The sequence below is a fragment of the Diprion similis genome, chromosome 4 (genome assembly GCF_021155765.1).
Source record: "Diprion similis isolate iyDipSimi1 chromosome 4, iyDipSimi1.1, whole genome shotgun sequence".
NCBI classification, from domain to species: domain Eukaryota; kingdom Metazoa; phylum Arthropoda; class Insecta; order Hymenoptera; family Diprionidae; genus Diprion; species Diprion similis.
In genome coordinates, this window is record NC_060108.1 from 26,460,518 (window position 1) to 26,479,597 (window position 19,080).

General features: G+C 39.9%; 2 protein-coding genes across 2 annotated transcripts; both read left to right on the plus strand.

The window, feature by feature from the left end:
- The first annotated feature begins 1,710 nt into the window (after positions 1 to 1,710).
- LOC124405958 lies at positions 1,711 to 10,876 on the plus strand. The gene is made up of 23 exons (XM_046881227.1): positions 1,711 to 1,925; positions 2,030 to 2,202; positions 2,284 to 2,502; positions 2,584 to 3,006; positions 3,088 to 3,320; positions 4,054 to 4,228; positions 4,311 to 4,384; positions 4,457 to 4,713; positions 5,121 to 5,585; positions 5,676 to 5,732; positions 5,895 to 5,996; positions 6,367 to 6,505; positions 7,078 to 7,243; positions 7,548 to 7,728; positions 7,883 to 8,077; positions 8,208 to 8,264; positions 8,333 to 8,356; positions 8,506 to 8,702; positions 9,174 to 9,396; positions 9,471 to 9,643; positions 9,699 to 9,917; positions 9,989 to 10,408; positions 10,471 to 10,876. Exons 1-23 carry the CDS (start codon positions 1,742 to 1,744, stop codon positions 10,729 to 10,731), a joined length of 4,617 nt encoding a protein of 1,538 aa, XP_046737183.1. The 5' UTR covers positions 1,711 to 1,741; the 3' UTR covers positions 10,732 to 10,876.
- A 5,127-nt stretch (positions 10,877 to 16,003) lies between these two features.
- Positions 16,004 to 18,152, plus strand: LOC124405959 (maltase 2-like). The gene is made up of 5 exons (XM_046881228.1): positions 16,004 to 16,026; positions 16,073 to 16,174; positions 16,334 to 16,471; positions 16,550 to 16,962; positions 18,097 to 18,152. The coding sequence occupies exons 1-5, from the start codon at positions 16,004 to 16,006 to the stop codon at positions 18,150 to 18,152; spliced, it is 732 nt and encodes a 243-aa protein (XP_046737184.1).
- The last annotated feature ends 928 nt before the right edge of the window (positions 18,153 to 19,080 follow it).

Genomic DNA, 19,080 nt, shown 5'->3' on the forward strand with positions numbered 1-19,080 from the left:
TTCGCACTTTGTGCATTGCAGATATTGTCAACATTATTGTTACCCAACATTTCCATTATTAAAGAATTGAAAAAAAAATTGCGGTTATACTTTGAATAACATCAACACGAAGTCTAATAATTCCTGACCATCCATAAACCTGCTCCCATCCGTGGTATTAGCTCGGTGCTCTGCCATCTAAGTGACTTTGAGACAGTGGGGTTGGGTGGAAACCTACTCCATACGCTAACATATTCATCATGCATGAACTTGAATGCACGTCAATATTGATGACAATGAAATGTGGGTCGTGTAAACGGTTTTGCGGCTTAAGTGACGCTAGGATAAGCCTAGTGTCGCAGAAAAGGCAATAACGGAGATGCAACTGCGTCAACATCAAGTCACTCGATTGTTTCCCAACACCAGGAACTCGAGTCTCATCATTCATTTCGATTTAAGATGTGTTAGAATACAAGCTGAAGTTAAAAGATGAGCTTCTTTTCTTGCCTTAGTACAAAATTTGGCCAGCAACACGACTGTGAAACTGTATTAAAATGGATTTCTTAAAATAAATAAACACACTCGCATCCGAAGATCGTGCAAGTAAGACCTGAAACATAACATGCAAGTAACCTGTAGCGATTTCCACACTGATTCAGTTACCTGCGGGAATAGTCGAATCACCATTGTATTTTCAAAACGACGAACCGTTATGTTATAATGGTAAGAAAATGACTAATTAGGATAAAGCGGAAGCAGGTAGACAGACGCGACAGAATGTTCAGTGGCAAATTCGAGCTCCTCGTACCAACACTTGATCCGACTGTACGAGCAAGTGTTGATTGTTAGTGAAAAGTTGTGCAAATCTGCAATGAGAGGTCAAAATTTCTACTGTCTACTTGCAAAATGTCGTGCTAGTGGGTGAAAATATTTTTTTTGCATTATTTAAGAATGGCATTTGTTACTTTACAGACTAAATCGTCACTTTCACGTTGAATGTTTAAAAAGAATTCACATTCGACCAACGTCCGGGTACCGATAAAATTGAATCCTAATTACTGCAGCTACTACCATTGACAGTCCAATATGTGAACTGAGATTAGAAACGATTAGGTATTCAAGCCGTGGGAACAGGTTAAAGATGTTACGAAACACGGTGATAATATTTCCGACAATTTGATTTTCACCTGAAACCACCCAGAGCATTGTCAAAATCAGATTCGAAAACTCTATCGCTATTTCATATTTCCGACATATTTTTGGTGGAACGAGGAGTTACGAAATCGTCAATTAGCCGTTTTGAAATCGACGTGATGGTTAGTTATCAGAAGTTCTGTTAGCCAGAGACCAGCAATACGTTCGTCGGCGATCAGTTGAATTCGATTCGTGGTGCCCGTCATGCAATTGAAATCAGTTGTGCAGACCAAAGAACCGTTTTTGCCACACACCCTCCCGCAATTAAAGTCGTTGATATGTAACACAGTAGAAAATTTGTTCCATAATTGAGGTCAATTATTATCACCTGGGCATAAATTACGCTTAAAAACCTGTCTCGCCGGCCGTCATTAGAACGCTATCCAGTGTTGGTGAGTCATAATGGCCACCTTTATTAGGTATACTTGACTTTAAAAAGAACTGCATTTACTGTTCATTGCAGTAACAGGCATCGTTTTCACTACATTGTCAGTGAGGTAATGCATAGTATATCGTTTCGAGGATGATACGTATTGACTGTTTACGTTCCAGAAATTTTCTTCTGAGGATGCATCGCCTCCTACTTGTTCTAACCATCGCCAATTGTGCAGTAGCTGCCAAACTAAACGTGATTTACCAATGGAAATACATCGACTACGTCTGGAACAGCAAAGAACATCGACAATGGGCAATCGCTGAAGGGAGATACGACTACACGAAGATCTTCACGATCGACGTTCAGAAGGCTCCAGGTACGGACGTGAACCGCGAGTCTACAAGACTATTTCGAAAGTTATTTTGATCGACGCGATCGTTACCTGAAACTCTTTGTTGAACCTCAATGTTGTCCTCGTAGATCAACGAGTCTTTGTGACAACGCCAGCATTCAATGATCACGGAGTTCCGGCCACCCTTTCGACGATATCTTCACGTCAAGGTCCCGGTGGTCCGCTATTGAAGCCTTATCCAAATTGGTCCTGGCACATCCCTGGGAACTGCAACGGCATCACAAGCGTCTGGAGAGTGGCTGTGAGTTGTGACCAACGGGTTCTGGCCGATGTTATATCACGTTGATGATCACGTATTACTTTTTGTGCTCTTTTTCCGCAGGTCGACGAATGCGATAGACTCTGGGTCCTTGACAGCGGGAAAATTGGCAGTAACCAGGTCTGTCCAGCCCAACTTTTGGTATTTGATTCGAGAACCGACATACTGCAGCAACGGATCACTATTCCGAATTACCTCTCGCGTGATCCCACAAACCAGACTCTGGGGCTACTAATTACGCCTGTTGTTGAGACGGAGGACATCTACTGTCGCCGGGCATGGGTCAGTAGTCTACTGATTCTTTAGCAAAACTGAATCTATTCACGACTAAAGCCAGTGCACCGTCAAACGTGATGTTTCAAGGTTTACATAGCGGACGTAGATGGCGGGGGTCTCATAATCTGGGACGGATCGTGGATTTGGCGCTTAGACGACGAAGTATTCAAGGCGGATCCGACGGCCTCGACGTACACCATCGCTGGGGAGAATTTCACTGTTGCGGACGGAATTTTTGGACTCGCGGTGTCACCCCGGAACTCGCGGCATCCCCGCCGTTTATTTTTCAAGCCGTTGGCCTCTCTCAAGGAATACTCCTACGCTGTTGACGATCTGCACAGGCTGGGGTCCAGATTCAAGTCCGTTAAGTACGTCGCTTCCAACTATCAATTACCCAGTCAGGCTACCGCACAAGCATTTTCACGGGAAGGTATCCTGTTCTTCGGACTGACGAAAGAAATAGCAATAGCGTGCTGGAACATGAATGACCCGATGGACGACGAGCACGTGGTAAGTAGAGGATTCATGATAGAATTTTTGCTTCGCATGGAAATTTTGAATTCCAGTACTTAGTTTGAGCCATTTTTCCAGGTGATCGTGGCTCAGAACAACGACACTTTGCAATTCGCCAGTGGAATCAAGGTTACAAAACGCAGGCATGATGTGCTTAAAGAGGACCTTTGGGTCTCGACAAACCGTTTCCAAAAAATATTTACTGGCACTCTGAACTACAGTGAAATCAACTTCAGAATCCTCAGCGCTCCAATTAAAGTCCTCGTTAAGGATTCCGAATGTCAACTCCCCCGATTCCGAAGCTACTCGTAGTTCGTTCAAATTACATCCGAGATCTTCCAACAGCATTATATCTGTCAGCCTATATATCCTAGTCTATGTTTGCATGTTCATCCAATTGAAGGTGAAAATTGAAATCATTCAAAATTGCACTTGTGAAAAATTCTCATCTTTGCTCCTGTTGGATACTTTTGCTTTGAGCGCTGTAGGTTTTGAGCGCTCTCAATTGCTGCTCTGTCATCTTTGTGAAAATTTTATAACAGACAGTTACTGTTCAGTCGTTAGTGAAAGAATTTAGCACAAAAAGACACATCGATACGGCATAATAGTACTGTATAATAGTCAAGATACCAAAAATAGTCGAAAACTATATTTTCTTCACTTTCACATTCACTCAGATATATTCAAGCACTCTTATGAACACGTACCATTGTTACAAGACTCACTGTTATTATAATAACGGAGAAAAATTCACGCGTTCGGCGTTTCGCAAGGGTGAAAACTAATTATGGCAGTAGAAATATGAACAGCGTGGTAACAGAAGTTTAGCAAGGCAGGAATATAAAAATTCACACCTAGGATGAAAATCAATTTGCGAAATAACCATAATTTCTTGTGAGACCTGACGTATTCTACCAGAAAGGTGGGCTATATCCGATTATGTATCATCACCTTAGTTCAGTCTCAGCTGATGATTAATAAATGCCGAAACAGCCTGAAACTATGGATGCTAGTTCTGTGAAGAACAACCCTACAATTCACCAGTCGTGCCAAGACTATTAACGGATCTGAGGACGGATTCAATTATGAGCAATACTGGTTACCGATTAGTCGACCGCAAAAATTTGTTCTGAGCATCATAAACTTCGAAGAAGTCAAATCAAGTAAGATGCAATTGTTATCGCGACAAAAATTTCACTGTAAATTTCCAAATACATTAGTTAGTTAATTCGGCGGATGCAAATCAATACCGAGATGTGGTGACTGTCTATTGTCTGTTCTCAACGTTAGAATAATTCAAGAAAACTCTCAAGCTAACAAGCAAGTCAACCGCTGAACCACGATATGGAGAAAAGTTTCGTGCCACTGACATCGAGTAAAATTAAATGATCAAACGAACTTACTTGTAAAGTTCGATCATAATTATATTTTTCGCTCCGTCCTCTAGATCACCAGGTATTTCCCATCTCATGAGCTACGTGCCACCACTTTTAAAGTTATTATACTGCAAAAAGACAATTGCAGCCACCATGTATGCGGTAACGTTGGCTGCTAACTTCATTCCTTTTCTTGGTGCGTTGCTACACGCCACAAAGAAGGGGAGGGATCACCAGCCCGTGAAACTTTTGAAGCGTCTCGAGAAGTTGGAGAAAAGACTACGGAAGCACAAACGCCATCGGCATCATCGACACTCGAGGAATGATCGTAGGTTGAAATTTGTATTAAACCAACGCTCACACCAGATCCGCTGCAGATGAGTCCTGGGCACATTGGATGACAAGTTGTGTCTTCCCTATGGTTTCTTCCTAGACGAGTTCTTGGGAGATATTAGTCACTAGTTTATCAATAAAACCGATCTATTCTCAGACAAGTTCTGAAGATCACAAGTGCCTCGGGCTTCTCCCTAGACGAGTTCTTGAGAGATATTGATCACGAGTTGACCAATAAAGTCAATTTTTTATCAGACGAGTTTTGAAAATCACGAATGCCTTTTGGTTTCTCCATCGACGAGTTATTGGGAGATATTAGTAACGAGTTGACCAATAAAGCCGATATCTTTATCAGACAAGTTCTGTAGAATAAAAAATTTTCAGTAAAAATCTTCGTAACAGGTTACGAAGATGCGTCGTTACACTCCTCACGACGGGAACGATCCAGATCAACCTCTCATCGAGTTGGTTCCAAATCACCAACACCTCGAGAATTAGATGTTGTTCCAATTCAAAACGACCTCCCTACCGTAACACAACCTCAAATAATTCCATCGGAACAGCCGAGTGCACCCGGTATCGAGACTCAACCGCTATGTGAAAACATATTGAAAATACTGGGCAACAAGGCTAGTGAGAAAAAAATTATGAGCAAGGAGGTTCATCCAGATATTGCCTGCAGATGGGAAATGATTCTTACAAAAAGAGTTTCCCCTGATTCAAAATCAGAATTAAATACGAAGTACACAACTCCATCTAATTGCACCCTTATGGAAGCCCCGGTATTAAACCCAGAAGTAAAGGCGGCGATGTTACCTAACACAATTCAGAGAGAAGTTAGACTCGCAGTAATCCAAAACCAGATGGGTTGTTGTTTATCAGCAGCTTTTTGCAGTAAAATAACTTTAAAAGTGGTGGCACGTAGCCTATGAGATGGGAAACTACCTGGTGATCTAGAGGACGGGGCGGAAAATATAATTACTCTATTTCCATTCGGTGCTTCTGATGTAAGCGGTTTGTTTTAATTATTGATGGAAAATACATCTTAACGAAAGAAAGATTTTCAGGTTAAGCTAACTGGTGTTTCAGCTGGGCATTACTTAGCTCAGTTCTTCGTAATAACTAATTCGATACTTTACAAAACCTAATACTGGGGACTGTACGTGACTTTTTCAGGAGGGGTGCAAATGGTTGTTATGCAAATAGGAGATTCAGCGTTATTTATCACGTTGTCGAACATCGAAAGTAATCCTCAAGCACTGTGGAGTGAAATGAAAGGCATATTATTTAGTTACAATTTAATTTTGAAAAGGTTTTGAAAAAAGTGCGCCGAGGCGATACGTCGGGGCGTAACATAATCATGGCGTCGGTAAAGTGATTTATATCCCACGCTAAGATTTACCGCGAATTCGGGATCCTGGACCCTGTAATTTTTTTCCCCGAATGATATGTGCCTCTTCGCTTTACTTCTCATCCCCCCAATATCTTCGGCTCACCAAGAACCCGCTGTATATATTTGTACTGCAATAACTAATTCGTATCGTTATTCTGTCAGTGAGAAATGAAGTGTAACGAAATTTCAAACGTCCAAGTTTTCGGAACGCGTGATAGAATAAATTTACTCACATTCTTCAGAAATGCATCCCAGTTGGAAGATTCTACGCGCTAAGTGATTCTTCGCAGAAACGAAGGGATGATCTTGACAACAATTCGATTCGTCTGCATATTCATAACGAATTTACCCTAAGGTATTCTCCATTGGACGCAGTGTTAATCGAAATCGTCCGGTGTTAATCGAAATCGACCGGTGAAGAAAAAAGTGTATCATTTGTTGTGCGATGATATCATTGTCATATTCGCAAAACACATTTTTACCCTTTTTATCCACTATGGCCGTTATTTTATTGGTGCGCGATGTTTTTAGGTGATTTTGGATTAGTAAAAATATATTTGTCGCAATAACGGTTCATCAAAACGAGCCTTAACATTCGGGAACCTGATTTGTCTCAAAACCGAAGAAGAATGATAACGTAGTAACGTACATACGATCGGTGGCTTACACGACCAACGTCGAAATCGACCACGATACGCACCCCATTAATAGCATCGACGGTGTCTGCGTCTTACAATCGAAAGACTCTCTTCAACGCCTGTGAAACAACGTGCTTGAGAATACGCCACTTCGTGCAAAGACAAAACTTCCATCGCGCTCTCGCCTTTCTATACACTGAAACTACAAATAACACTCGAAGTATCGAATGAAAAAAGTCACGACAGATTGCTTTTTTTTTTTCTTCTAAAACTCGCGGTTTTTGCGAAACGACGGGCAAGATTTTAACATCTTTTACTGTTTATTCAGGTGGAGTTCACAAATTGTACCTTGTGTACCGATACAATGTCAAATTCCAAGGCGCAAAATCAGTCAATGCCCTCCTCGTACTGCTCAACGACACGTGTTGCACATTTTCTTCATGATTGAATTTGGAAAAAAACTGCGCAGAACGGAACGCCAGAATTTTGAACGGGTTCGGCCCACGATTTATGCAGCTCGGCAAGCAGGTGGACATAATTTTTTAATGATTCAAGCGTGATTTTTCAAATGAATTGAAAAGAGGAATGTCTTTTATTGCGAAATTATAATAATTAATCTACCTTGCATGAGGCTCGATATGTACATAAGACACACGTTTTGCAGTTTAAAACACAGTTTTATATCCAAGGACACGGGTTCGAGAAATGTCCAAGAGATGAGTAGCCTGTGTTTTGCTTTCCGTCGGGATGATCTTCAAATATTGATCGAGTCACATAATTTGTTATTCGTGTATTCAGACTTCAACGCAAAAACCGTCCTTCCAAAATTCGTTACATCGTTATCACGCGTTGAGGGTCCATAAGATTTCCGCCCATCTGATGATTCATAATAAAAGGTTAACAAACCTGCCAACAAGCCTGTGGTATCGGTGCGTGAGTAAGACAAGATCTTGCACTTTCCATTTTCCAACACTCAATGGTAATCGGTTCAAATTACACCAAGACGATATATAGTCTAGATCATCCTGAAGGGCCTCACAGTCAGCCGGACGCCGTGGAGTTTGAGGTCATCTCCATAAAGAAGTGCGTCGCAGCTTAAGGATGAGACAATATCATTTATAAAGATGTTACAGAGACGGGGACCCAGATTCGATCTCTGAGGAACTCCGGAGGTGGGGACAAAGAAATCAGACCGATGATCACAAATTCAGAAAGCTTAAGCGAATCTCGAAAACCAAAATGCAGACTGCAAGTGACTCCCCTACCCCCACTGATTTCCGAAGGAACCTTCTTTCAGCCAGCATCCTTAACAATGCGTAAACACCCTTGTATGATCAAAAAGTACATCAGATTTTCATGGCGGAAACTTACCATAAATGTACCAATCAATCCAGTGTTGAAATCATTATTCTGAGCAAACGGAGCATCTGGATTAAAAGAAAAAAATTATCTCTTCAGTAGAATATACTGGTTTCCAGGTATCGGATCGAACAATCCCACACACAGACACGAGTTGTGAGCACCACCCCTTCTCTCCTTTTCACATCGAATCGTGGAATTTTTATAACCGCCTGTTTTTTCAGGTGTGCAAATTTTGAAAATTGACAGTAAATATATCTAACTTATACAACTAATATCACGTGAAATTGCACATTCGTTGGATGTAATAATACAATGACGCAATCTGCAAACAGAGCTAAATGAGGTCGAAAAAAAACGGCGGCACGAAGTAGTATAAATAGTCCCTGTTCCAAAGGAAGCATCATCTTCACATCCAGCATTCTGAACGAAGAATCTGGGAGATTTTGCGACAGAACTCTATCCCACCGTGAGTATTGGATTTTTGAGGAAAAGTTCCCCCATTCCATCACGCAAAAGATTCATTCATTTTTACCTACAAATGCATCTCGGAACCAAACTCATCAAAATTTAAACGGGGCCACTCCGACCAAAGTTTAACTACTCAAAATTTTGTGCTGATCATTGATATACTACGTACGTAGATATATTCACATGAACTGCAGCAGCTTCAAGCGTTCAGAAAAATAAATAAATATATACATAAAGTCCAGAAAGATCAGGGAAAACTCGTGAACTTAGCGGTTCTAAGACGCGACGATGACTCTACCAAGTTAGCCTTTTAAAGTCCCTTTCTTTATATTTTTCACATGTTCCCATTCATTCATATTCAAAGTTAAGCCAGTGATCATAAAAACTCATTGAGTTTGCCAAATGTTAATCATTTCATGCATAATATTCGGATGGAAATTACGTAGCTGTAGAAACAACATGTCCATAATCAGTTTGATTGAAGAATGAATTATTGAATTATTTCTCATCTTTTCTTTTCACCTAGTCACCTGGATACTATCAAGTTTCAAATAAATAACGTTTTCTACTGTGTTCCAGTTCTACTTCCAGTAGAAATCGACGAATCGTAAAATGACAATCCCGTCCAGATCATTTCGTATACTGACAATCGTATTGTCATGTGTTGGCTCGTTTTTGGCAGCGGAACTCAAAACTATCCATGAATGGAAGTACATAGAATACGCAAGCGAAGACTCACTCGTGAATCAGACGTTCAAAGTTGCCGAAGAATACAATTACACGAAAATCATACCACTTGATTTCCAGAAAACCTCGGGTACAATCTGCAGCAAACATATAATCACAAAATAATCATCAGTTGCTCCCACAGCTAAAAATTTTTGTTTCCAGATAATAGAGTTCTGGTTACAACACCCAGACTTACCCACACAGCGCCAAGTTTGTCAATTGTTTCCGCTCAGAACGGGGATGGTGGTCCGTTGTTGGAACCCTATCCAAGTTGGGATTGGCATAAGACAGGAAGTTGTGGCGACGAAATAATAACAAGCGTGTCTCGTCTGCACGTGAGTGCCGAATCATCCCACGTCGCCTCCTAAAACTAATTTAATATTTTTCCAGACTGACATTTGCGACAGGCTATGGCTCGTCGATTCCGGGAAGATAGGAAACGAGCAGGTATGTTCAGCTCGGCTGTTCGCCTTCAACACGACAACCGACCAGGTGATCCATCGCGTTGATATTCCAAATGAGTTGACCCACAATTCCGTAAATTCGAGCAAGGGTCGACTTGAGATGCAGATCGTCGAGACGAAGGGAGACTCGTGCGAAGAGACTTGGGTTAGTCACAGGCTGTTAATTCGAAATCGTTCGAACTGAGAATTCGATTCTCACAAAAAAATTCTCCTTAGGTTTACATTGCGGACCCGGAGGGCTATGGGCTTATTATTTGGGACGGTTCGGACATGTGGCGTCTGGAAAACGACGACGTTTATGCCCCGGACTCGTCAGCTACGACGTTCAGCGTTGCCGGAGAGAACGTGACCCTGGAACTCGGGACTTCCATTTTGAAAATATTGCCTCCGGGATTCGTTGACGAGGATTATCTTTTTGTAAGACCATTGTCCTCCTACTCAGTCCACGCAGTGAGCATCCAGAGTTTGCACAATTCGAAGAACAGCAGTGTGACTTACTACAAGGGCAGCATTACGATGCCATCGCAAGAGCTTTTCAGCCTCTTTTCCAAGTACGGGGTCCTCATGGGCGCCTTCACCTCGAGTTTGGCAGTGTTTTGCTGGAATCTGGCAAATCCTCTGTCGACAGAGTACGTGGTGAGTAGAACCCCGATGAGAATTTAATGGTTCGTATTACAGCCAATTTACAACTGTTTTAGGCTACCGTGATAGAGAACGACGAGGCTCTTCAATTTACGAGTGCTGCTAAAATTTTTGAAGGGAATGAGCCCGGATTCGAGTCTGAAGAGTACTGGATGATGACCGATCGGTACCAAAAATTCGCACTGGGTACCATGGACTTTGACGATATCAATTTCAGAATCCTGTCACTCAATATCGCTGAAGCCATCAACGGCACTGTGTGTATGCCGAGCTCACACAATATGACTAGCATTGAGGATAAAATTTTGATTGACTAGGAAACAGTATAAAAATATCTGTACGTTGCATATTAATTTATGCATTATTTTATGTCCGATTTATAATTATATGTTTGTTTATGTAACGATCGTTCATGAATTTATACCTTTCAGTTCGAATATATGTAACTACGATATTTAATCACCCTATATATTGCAACGTGAGTATTATTTAAAAAGGAAAAACAGAGATAATTCTTGAGGGAGGGACAATCACGCTACCCTACGGCGCAGGTACTGACCTGATCACTGAATAAAACGATAATTAGAGAAAGAGATAATTGTTGGGCGCCAGACGCAGTAGCATCAGAGATGCGATAATTAGAGAATACGATATGACGAAATAGATCAGATTCTACGACGGTTTTGCACAGCTCACTCAGCAGGTAAAGATAATGGTAGAGGGGATGGGTCGTATCCAATTCGATAAAACACAATATTAAAGAAAATGGTAATAGTATCAATTGTATTGAAAAGGCAAGCAGAGAAATTCAGGTACAGCCAGAAAGAAAGTGAATTCAAAGATAACACGGTAGCGATACAATTATTCAAGTAATTTAGCGGTATGAAGCGGGTGATCGCGATACTATTACTCGGTATAACAATCAGCAAGTTTACAAAGCAAATAAGAAATAGGCTAGCATGCAATGCATAATCTAAGGTTCTTAAACTAATTGTTACAATTCAAGTCAAATAGCATAGTATGGCGAGAAAGATATGATCACATAGAAATACAGAATAATCGCAGCAATGTGTAACAATAATGAGGCACGATAATAGATAGAAGATACGAAAATACAATTGGCAAAAGAAGGCAAGAGATGTTATCGTTAGTCGAAAAGCAAAAGATATTATAGTTAATCGAGAAACAAGAGATATTACAATTAATAGAAGAGGCAAGGATTACAAGTCAGTTAGATAATTCGACACTTGAAGCGAAGTCAGAAATAATCAAGTATAGCGAAATAATATAAAACAGGTATGATAGAAATTACGATAGAAATTACAAGAGAAATTAGAGAAATACGTAGGTTCTAGCTTGCGATATATGCGATACGACGAAATATTATAATTACGATAAACAAGAAATAGATATCTTGACGTGTCAAGAACAGGTATTATAGAGAGCAAAATATTACAGTGCGATATATTACAAACTAGAGATCTACAGACAAACTACGTAACAGCGGTATTAGCAAAGAAAGCGGTGAAGAAGGTGTTATTCGGTACGGCACAATACTCCAATGTCAAAAGAGAACACGGCTATACCGCGCAGCGATATAAGATCGCGCACGCGGTACGCTTACGATATAATTCCTCCAAGATATTCGATAATAATTAAATCAGAAAGATACTCGATAATATTCAAATCAGCAAAATATTAAGAAATCAAAGAAACGATATTTGAGAAATTATAAAAGAGAGACAGAGAGAAAATAGGTATTAGATAGCGAGAAACGGAATGAGAGACAAAATTAGAGACTTTATAAGCTAATTGATTTAACAATCACTACTGAGAACAATAAATCAGAGATTTAAATAAGATACGGTATTCAGAGATATTCTACGAAAGAATAAGTAAGGCGCTGCTATTCAGCGGTATCAGGAAAATCATTCAAACAAGATAAATCAAGGAAATAGATAATAGTCACTACAAATAATAGTAAACTAACCAGTCGCGAAATTACTTGCAATATTCTATAATAAGGGAGAGAATAAGATAAGAGATAAGAAGAGAATTCGATACGAGCCCACGTGGCTCACGCAGAGCGAACTGCGAGAAAAAAGAGAGAAAATCGATAATAGGTAAGAAAAGAGAGAAAAAGGATATAAAGCAAGTAAATTCGTGGCTTCACAAAATAGATAGAAAAACCTCACTTACGAAGATAGAAGATAGAAGAAAGCGTAGATACAGGTAGTAGCGAAAAGGTAGAAGCACTGAAGTTATAGTATAAAAGTAGTATAGAGAGAGCGATATTACAATGTACGAAAGCACGTCTGACGAGATTAATAGCTGGACGTAGAGTGTGTAGAGACGAGCGGCGATCCTGACGATCCCGGTCGATTTTCGGCGAGATTTCGTCACGTGATCCTTTTCCGGTGTTCGGTGATCGATAATTGGACAAGAGGGTCACGTGGTACGGGTCAACAGGTGTAGACAGGCGATAGTCCATTCCTGGGTGTCTTCTCCTCCCACGTTGTCATGTAGAGAATTATCGATCCGTCGAGCGATATGTGGGAGGGCTATGGTCAGCTGCTTGCGGTACTCGTGAGAGGGGAAGGTCTACCCCTCACGGTATTGCGGTATCGATGTGTGCGAGAAGATCTAGGAACGACGACGAGAAGAATGATCCTACTCACACTGTTGCGATATCGATACTTTGCACCATCTCTCCGGTACTGCAACTCGGTGCGGGCCCTACGGCACTATTGCACCGAGCCTTCCTGATGGTGATGATTTTTACACGCAGGGTTCCCATCCTTAAGACCATCAGTCCGGCGTGGTCCACCACTGTTTCTCGGGCTTGTCCTCACGATGCAGTCCTTCGATAATCGTAGGTTTGTAGACAGCTACGATTCTGCGGTATAGTAGGCGAGACAGTAGGTATTATGCTGGTTCAGCTCCAGGCTGATAAGTACCGCGACGGGAGGCTTGATTGTGTTTTTGACGCACAGCCCTGTACGCCGTCTACGATGCATCCATGCGGCAGTGGCGTTGTAGCGATGGTTCGGCTCCTGGCCGATAAGTCTAAATGATCGGAGGTCTTCGTTGTGCTTCACGCACGACCCTGTACGCAATCTAGGTAGGCATCCATCTGAAGTTGACTTGGCGATATCCGATCTGTTGCAATTGACGATAGTTGGCTGTTGACCCGGTACGTGACCTCTGCTTCGCGATATTCAGTTCCCTCGAAGCGGTGTCGTTGAAGATAGTTCTCGTAGTGCGATACAAAGATACAAAAAAAAAGAAGACAGGAATTAGCTTAATAATTAAGTCTCACTTAGAAATTAATTAGTTGTTCTTTTTGGAGTATTGGCCCCAGACGTGTTTTCGTTACTTTTTACGACATTCTGAAAATAAGGAGAGCGATATTCAAACCATGTGACGGGGTATAAAATACCACGTCACAATATCTAAGTAAAATAATTCTGCTCTTTCAAGATAAAAGCATGTCATAAAAATATGAATTACTGGGTTACTCTACGAACTGTTATTATTATTGTAAAAAAACATTCTATCGTTAACCAACAAACGAGCAGTACGTACCGCTAATTTTTGAAGAAACGAATCTTTAAAAAAACACATCATATTCATTTTCTATCGAAATAATAAATATATAAACATCTATATTAAATACATGTTCTTTGAGGATTAATGTTCGAAAGAACGTACTTTAATTAGTACAATATACCCACACTCTCGTCCATATTCTGGCGTTGGTTACTGTAATAGTCACTCAGTTTCCCCTGTAGTGTACTTCTTTATAAACTACGCGACTTATGCATGTATCATTAGCCCTGAAATATATTCTTCGTCCGAAGTACTCACTCTCTGAAATCGAATCTGACAATCTTTCCAGCAATTCATCACATCGTCTGTTAAAACTGAATCCGGAAACGATAAGTATAGTGATAAAGGATTATTCTGAAAATTATACCGACAGAATTATGTACGGGCGGGGGGAAGAGTTGCTATTAAGGGGAAAACTTCAAAGTCTTATTCGCGACTGATAAGAAACTAAACTTTTTCTGCAAGAATTACGTAATGGAGTATATACAATATTCATATATAATCCATTCATTATATATGGAGGCGTCGGAAATTTATCTACGGTGAAACCTATTTGTTCTATGGCAAAGTATATTTTTTATTTTATCTCAATCATTCTAATCACATAAATTCAAACAATACTGAATGATAAATACAGAATTAAAAAAATTCGTGGCTTTCGTGATAAATTGTACATTGATTAATTGAAGTACTTTGAGAACCAAGAAAAGTTTGTTTGAAAAATCATCCTATAATATGCAAAATTGACCAACAGTGTTCATCCGTCGTCGCTGGGTGTTTGACGTTATTCAAAACTTTAGTCATTTCCTTCGACTGGTGATAAACACGCCCATGCAAACATGCATTTAACGTTATTTTATTTTATCAGTTCACACATTTCAATCGCTAATATTCACGATAAACTAAGAACGTCGTTTCACAGACTGAGCCAGGTCAGATATAGGCTTAACACTGATAGAAATACTAATTTGCAGAGCAACAAAGTCGCAACGTCCACATGCTTCTTTTGACTACGAAAATTATACACGACAGATTTCTCACAACTCAAAATCACCTACTTCATTTACACCAAATGTTTTATAACTTGGAGAAATCCAAAGTTCTGCGAAGTCGAAACGACGCTCGACCAATTTATAGAACAGCAATCACTTGCCATTTATTAATTTGCATTCTAGGAATTCACGTTTCACGGACTAATGATTACGGCCTCAGAATGAAGGTTTTTTATTGTTAACGTTTAAAAAACCACATCGAGTCGCATCGACACAAACGAATCTCTGAAATAGAATCTGAAAATCTTCCCAGGAATTCAACGCATCGTTGGTTAAAATCAAATTCGGAAATGTTAAGTATAATGATGAAGGATTATTTTGAAAATTATACTGACAGAATTATACATGGGGGAGTGGGGGAGTTGTCATCAAGGGGGAAACTTCAAAGTCTTATTCACTACTGATAAGATACTGAACTTTTTCCGCAAGAATTATGTAACGTTACTATATATATAATATTCGTATATAATGCATTTATATACGGAAGGTCCAGTATTTTAGTTACGGTGAAACTTATCTGTTGTATGGCAAAGTATATTTTTTCTCGATCTGAATTAATCAAATTACAAAAATTCTAACAATTCTGAATAACAAATGAAAAAGTAGAAAATTCCGTGGTTCTCGTGAGAAATTGTACATAGATGATTAATTGAAGTACTTTGAGAACCAAGAAAATTTAGTTCAAAAAAACGGCATCGATCTTCACATTAGTTGGTCCTCGTTCCTTCGAAACAAAATAAAAATTTGATCAAACAATAAAGCTGTATGAGAAACTGTACTGCGAATATTGAAACCGGTTAAATGTATCTGTTAATTCGGCTGACCTTAATTGCTATCCTTCAAACCAGCAGCAAAAGAGAATAATCGGTGAGGTTGGGTACAGCAACGAGCGAAAAGTACGGGAAATACATTTAGGTTAGATAACAAAATGAATACCCATAAATCTTGGCTGTAAGTTATGCGCTTGAATGCTCACCTTTTCCATATTGTGAATAAGCTTCATCATTGGTGACTTGGGTACAAACTTCTGCACCCCAGTTAGGTACAGTCTGTTAGAATCAAAAATCTATTATAAAAAAAAAGAAATCGATATGCTTCTGTATTAATTTCGCCATGCGATTTCGAATATCCCAAAGCTAGATTCGAAAATCTTGCATGTGGACTTCAAATTTCGGAGTCTCAATTCGAATTTCCCAAACCTGAGTTCTAAGGTCAGTATGTTACACGTACTGTATTAAAAAAAAACTCCATGGACAAGCAAGGATTCTACTGTTAAAGTCCGAAGTTCTTCCAATCACCCCAAAACGCCATTACCCACAAAAATACGTTTTCCGTTAAAAAATGTATGCATACCGAGTGAAGGTAAAACATACTTTAGTTTGAGTAACATCTTTCTGTAAGAAGCAGCGCAAACTCACCTGAAATTTTATTACTTTTCCTTACATTCTTACGTTCTGGATTGATCTTGATGTAGACGATTCCGTGTCGACGCTGCGCTGTACAATGTAGAGTTTTCTACTCTGGAGAACGAAACCAGGTCCGACAAAGATGTCGATTCAACCAATTATTTCTACCTGAACCACACCCAAACAAAGGATCAACCAGAAAATTATCCTCTCGTACAAGAGTGGAAGGAGCACATAAACAATTACACAGCCGCAAAGGGTAACGACAAGGTGCGGTTCATCTGCACAGAAGGATACTCTGACATTGAGTACGTTATGAAATGGTACGACTACGATGTTGACATCCCATTCAACTTTTGGTTCATCAAAGACGGAGATATCTCCAAGGACGCTGTTATAGATACAGCGGAGGACATCTACAACATATTCATCAATTGGCTCGACAATATGCTTTCGGGTAAAACAGCTAATTGGGTGGTAAGTCATCGTTTCATTGCTCAAGCTTCTTTCCCTCAAGTTTGTATGTTCAGTGAGTTTCACGATCCGCGTTTCATCGCAACTGGGAAATCACCACATGAATCGCATAAACTTTGGTTGGCTATGCATATAACAATCTTGAATTACTACCGACCGTGGTACCATCGCGTCGTGCTAGCGTGAACAAATGTAAGACGGGTCACGTCGCTTAGGCGCCAAATCGATGAATAATCAGGTTCCAAGTCAGTCTGGCTACAACTGAGAAAGATTTTCTGCAGCTTTCCTTGTCTCGTACTGTAAAAATACAGGTATTTCAACTGATCGTTACGAGACAGCTGCAGACGCGTAAGCCCAATTCTATATATAATCTTACACACTCGAATGAAGATTTAATCTTTCACAGTAACAAATTATTTCTTACAAAGTGTGGATTCTCATATTCAAAGTAAATCGATTCTCTATTTCTCCCTACTTGATGCCCAATCTTTCAGAATCACCACCGTCCTCGATATTTGTCCTCTTGATAAAAGACAGTGTACGAAAAGCAGCGGTAAGTTTCAACTAGTCAGAGTCTATCGAGTGTGAAGTTTCGACGACTGTAACGAACTTTGGGTACTGGACGACGGAAACGTTGGAAACGACCTCGTTTCCTCGGCAAAGACTTTGACTTTCAATTTGACAAACGGCGAACTAGAGCAGGAAATTCAATTCTCAAAAAATAGTAAAAAATCCAATGGAATAAATGAAAAATCCATAACAACCTCAAGGACTTCCAGGACCACTGGATAACATGATATCCAACGACCTTAGTACGCTACCGTCCATATCGTGCTTTTCAGTTAAGTTACCGCAGAAGCATTTCCTTATAAGTGGTACTAATCACAGAAATAGCATTCGGAGACTAAAACGTTTACAGTCGTACAAATAAACCAGTGAGTAAGCTGTAGTTTGTCTTCACTTTACCCGAGCCTAAACTCCTTAGATTTTATCAATGTTCTAAATCTTAGATTTAAATTGGCCGTGGTAGTCCTGTATCGGTTTTTATCCGAAAACCACAACCGCACGTTGTTACGCTGAAAAGTTTCTGGTCCGTTTACTTGTATCTTGCGGCCACGCGTCGGGCACGCTACCACAACAGGAAATCATGATACGCTATCCTCACCGAAGTTGGTTTCCATGGTGAACTTGAGATAACTATAAAAGCCACAAATGTAAATTAATACTAAATACAAATCTTTCTTTCCAAGATGCTGAGCTATACTCGATAAATTGACGCGTCTAAAATTAATTGTGTCGTTTTTTAAGGACACTGTTTATGCAAGGAAAATAATCAGATTTTTCTTTGGAGAAACGAAAGTAAACTTTGAGTAAACAATAAACACAAAAATATTGTACTGCGAGGTGAAATAATAATTGGCACTCAAACGTATAACATCTTGTTTGAAAGTGATTCAATACACCCGAAACTCAACATCAATTTAGCAATTCTTAAAATTCCTCCAAAAATCATATTTTTCGTCACTTGTACCCTTTTCCTCTACCCCCCCCTCCCCCCCTCCCCATCAATTATCTCACAGAGAGTAATTTTCTTAATTTTGTTTAACGAATCGTCCACTAGTGACGAAGACAATATAAAAATTCCATGAAACATGCTCGAATTCCATGACAATTCCCGGTTTTCCAGATTTCCTCGAAAACTAGGCACCCTGGATTACCGTTTTAGCCGTGCGAACTGCCCTTTGAAGTAATGGCAGGATTAAATTTATACAGTCCTTCGTGAGTATGATCTCATTGTAATAACCTTATGTTAGTCTATGGAATAATAATCAATTCATCATGTAATCACTTTATGCTAGTGCAAGCATGTTTCCACCTACGACCACATATATGCAGGATATTGTGAAAGTAAAAAAGAGATTTGATTTAATTTTATTTCTTCCATTCTTTTCCTTTCAGTTTCGGCCTCCCGGATTTCACTGACCAATAGTTGCTCCGTGCTCTAAATTTCGTATGGTAAACCATTCGTTGGATGGATGGCTTATAATTACGCAGGAATTGGTTTCGCAATCCTCGGCATTATTCTCGCTCAAGATCCAAGGACTCATTTACTCGGAACCAGGTT

Excerpts from the sequence above, each read along its gene's own strand:
- LOC124405959 (XM_046881228.1), top strand. The coding sequence starts at position 16,004 with ATGAATACCCATAAATCTTGGCT. Across the intron at positions 16,175-16,333 it reads AAAGAAATCGATATGCTTCT|CAAGGATTCTACTGTTAAAG; the intron begins GTATTAATTTCG and ends TCCATGGACAAG. Across the intron at positions 16,472-16,549 it reads AGTTTGAGTAACATCTTTCT|ACGATTCCGTGTCGACGCTG; the intron begins GTAAGAAGCAGC and ends ATCTTGATGTAG.
- LOC124405958 (XM_046881227.1), top strand. The coding sequence starts at position 1,742 with ATGCATCGCCTCCTACTTGTTCTAACCATCGCCAATTGTGCAGTAGCT. Across the intron at positions 2,203-2,283 it reads CAAGCGTCTGGAGAGTGGCT|GTCGACGAATGCGATAGACT; the intron begins GTGAGTTGTGAC and ends CTTTTTCCGCAG. Across the intron at positions 8,265-8,332 it reads CCCACACACAGACACGAGTT|GTGTGCAAATTTTGAAAATT; the intron begins GTGAGCACCACC and ends CTGTTTTTTCAG.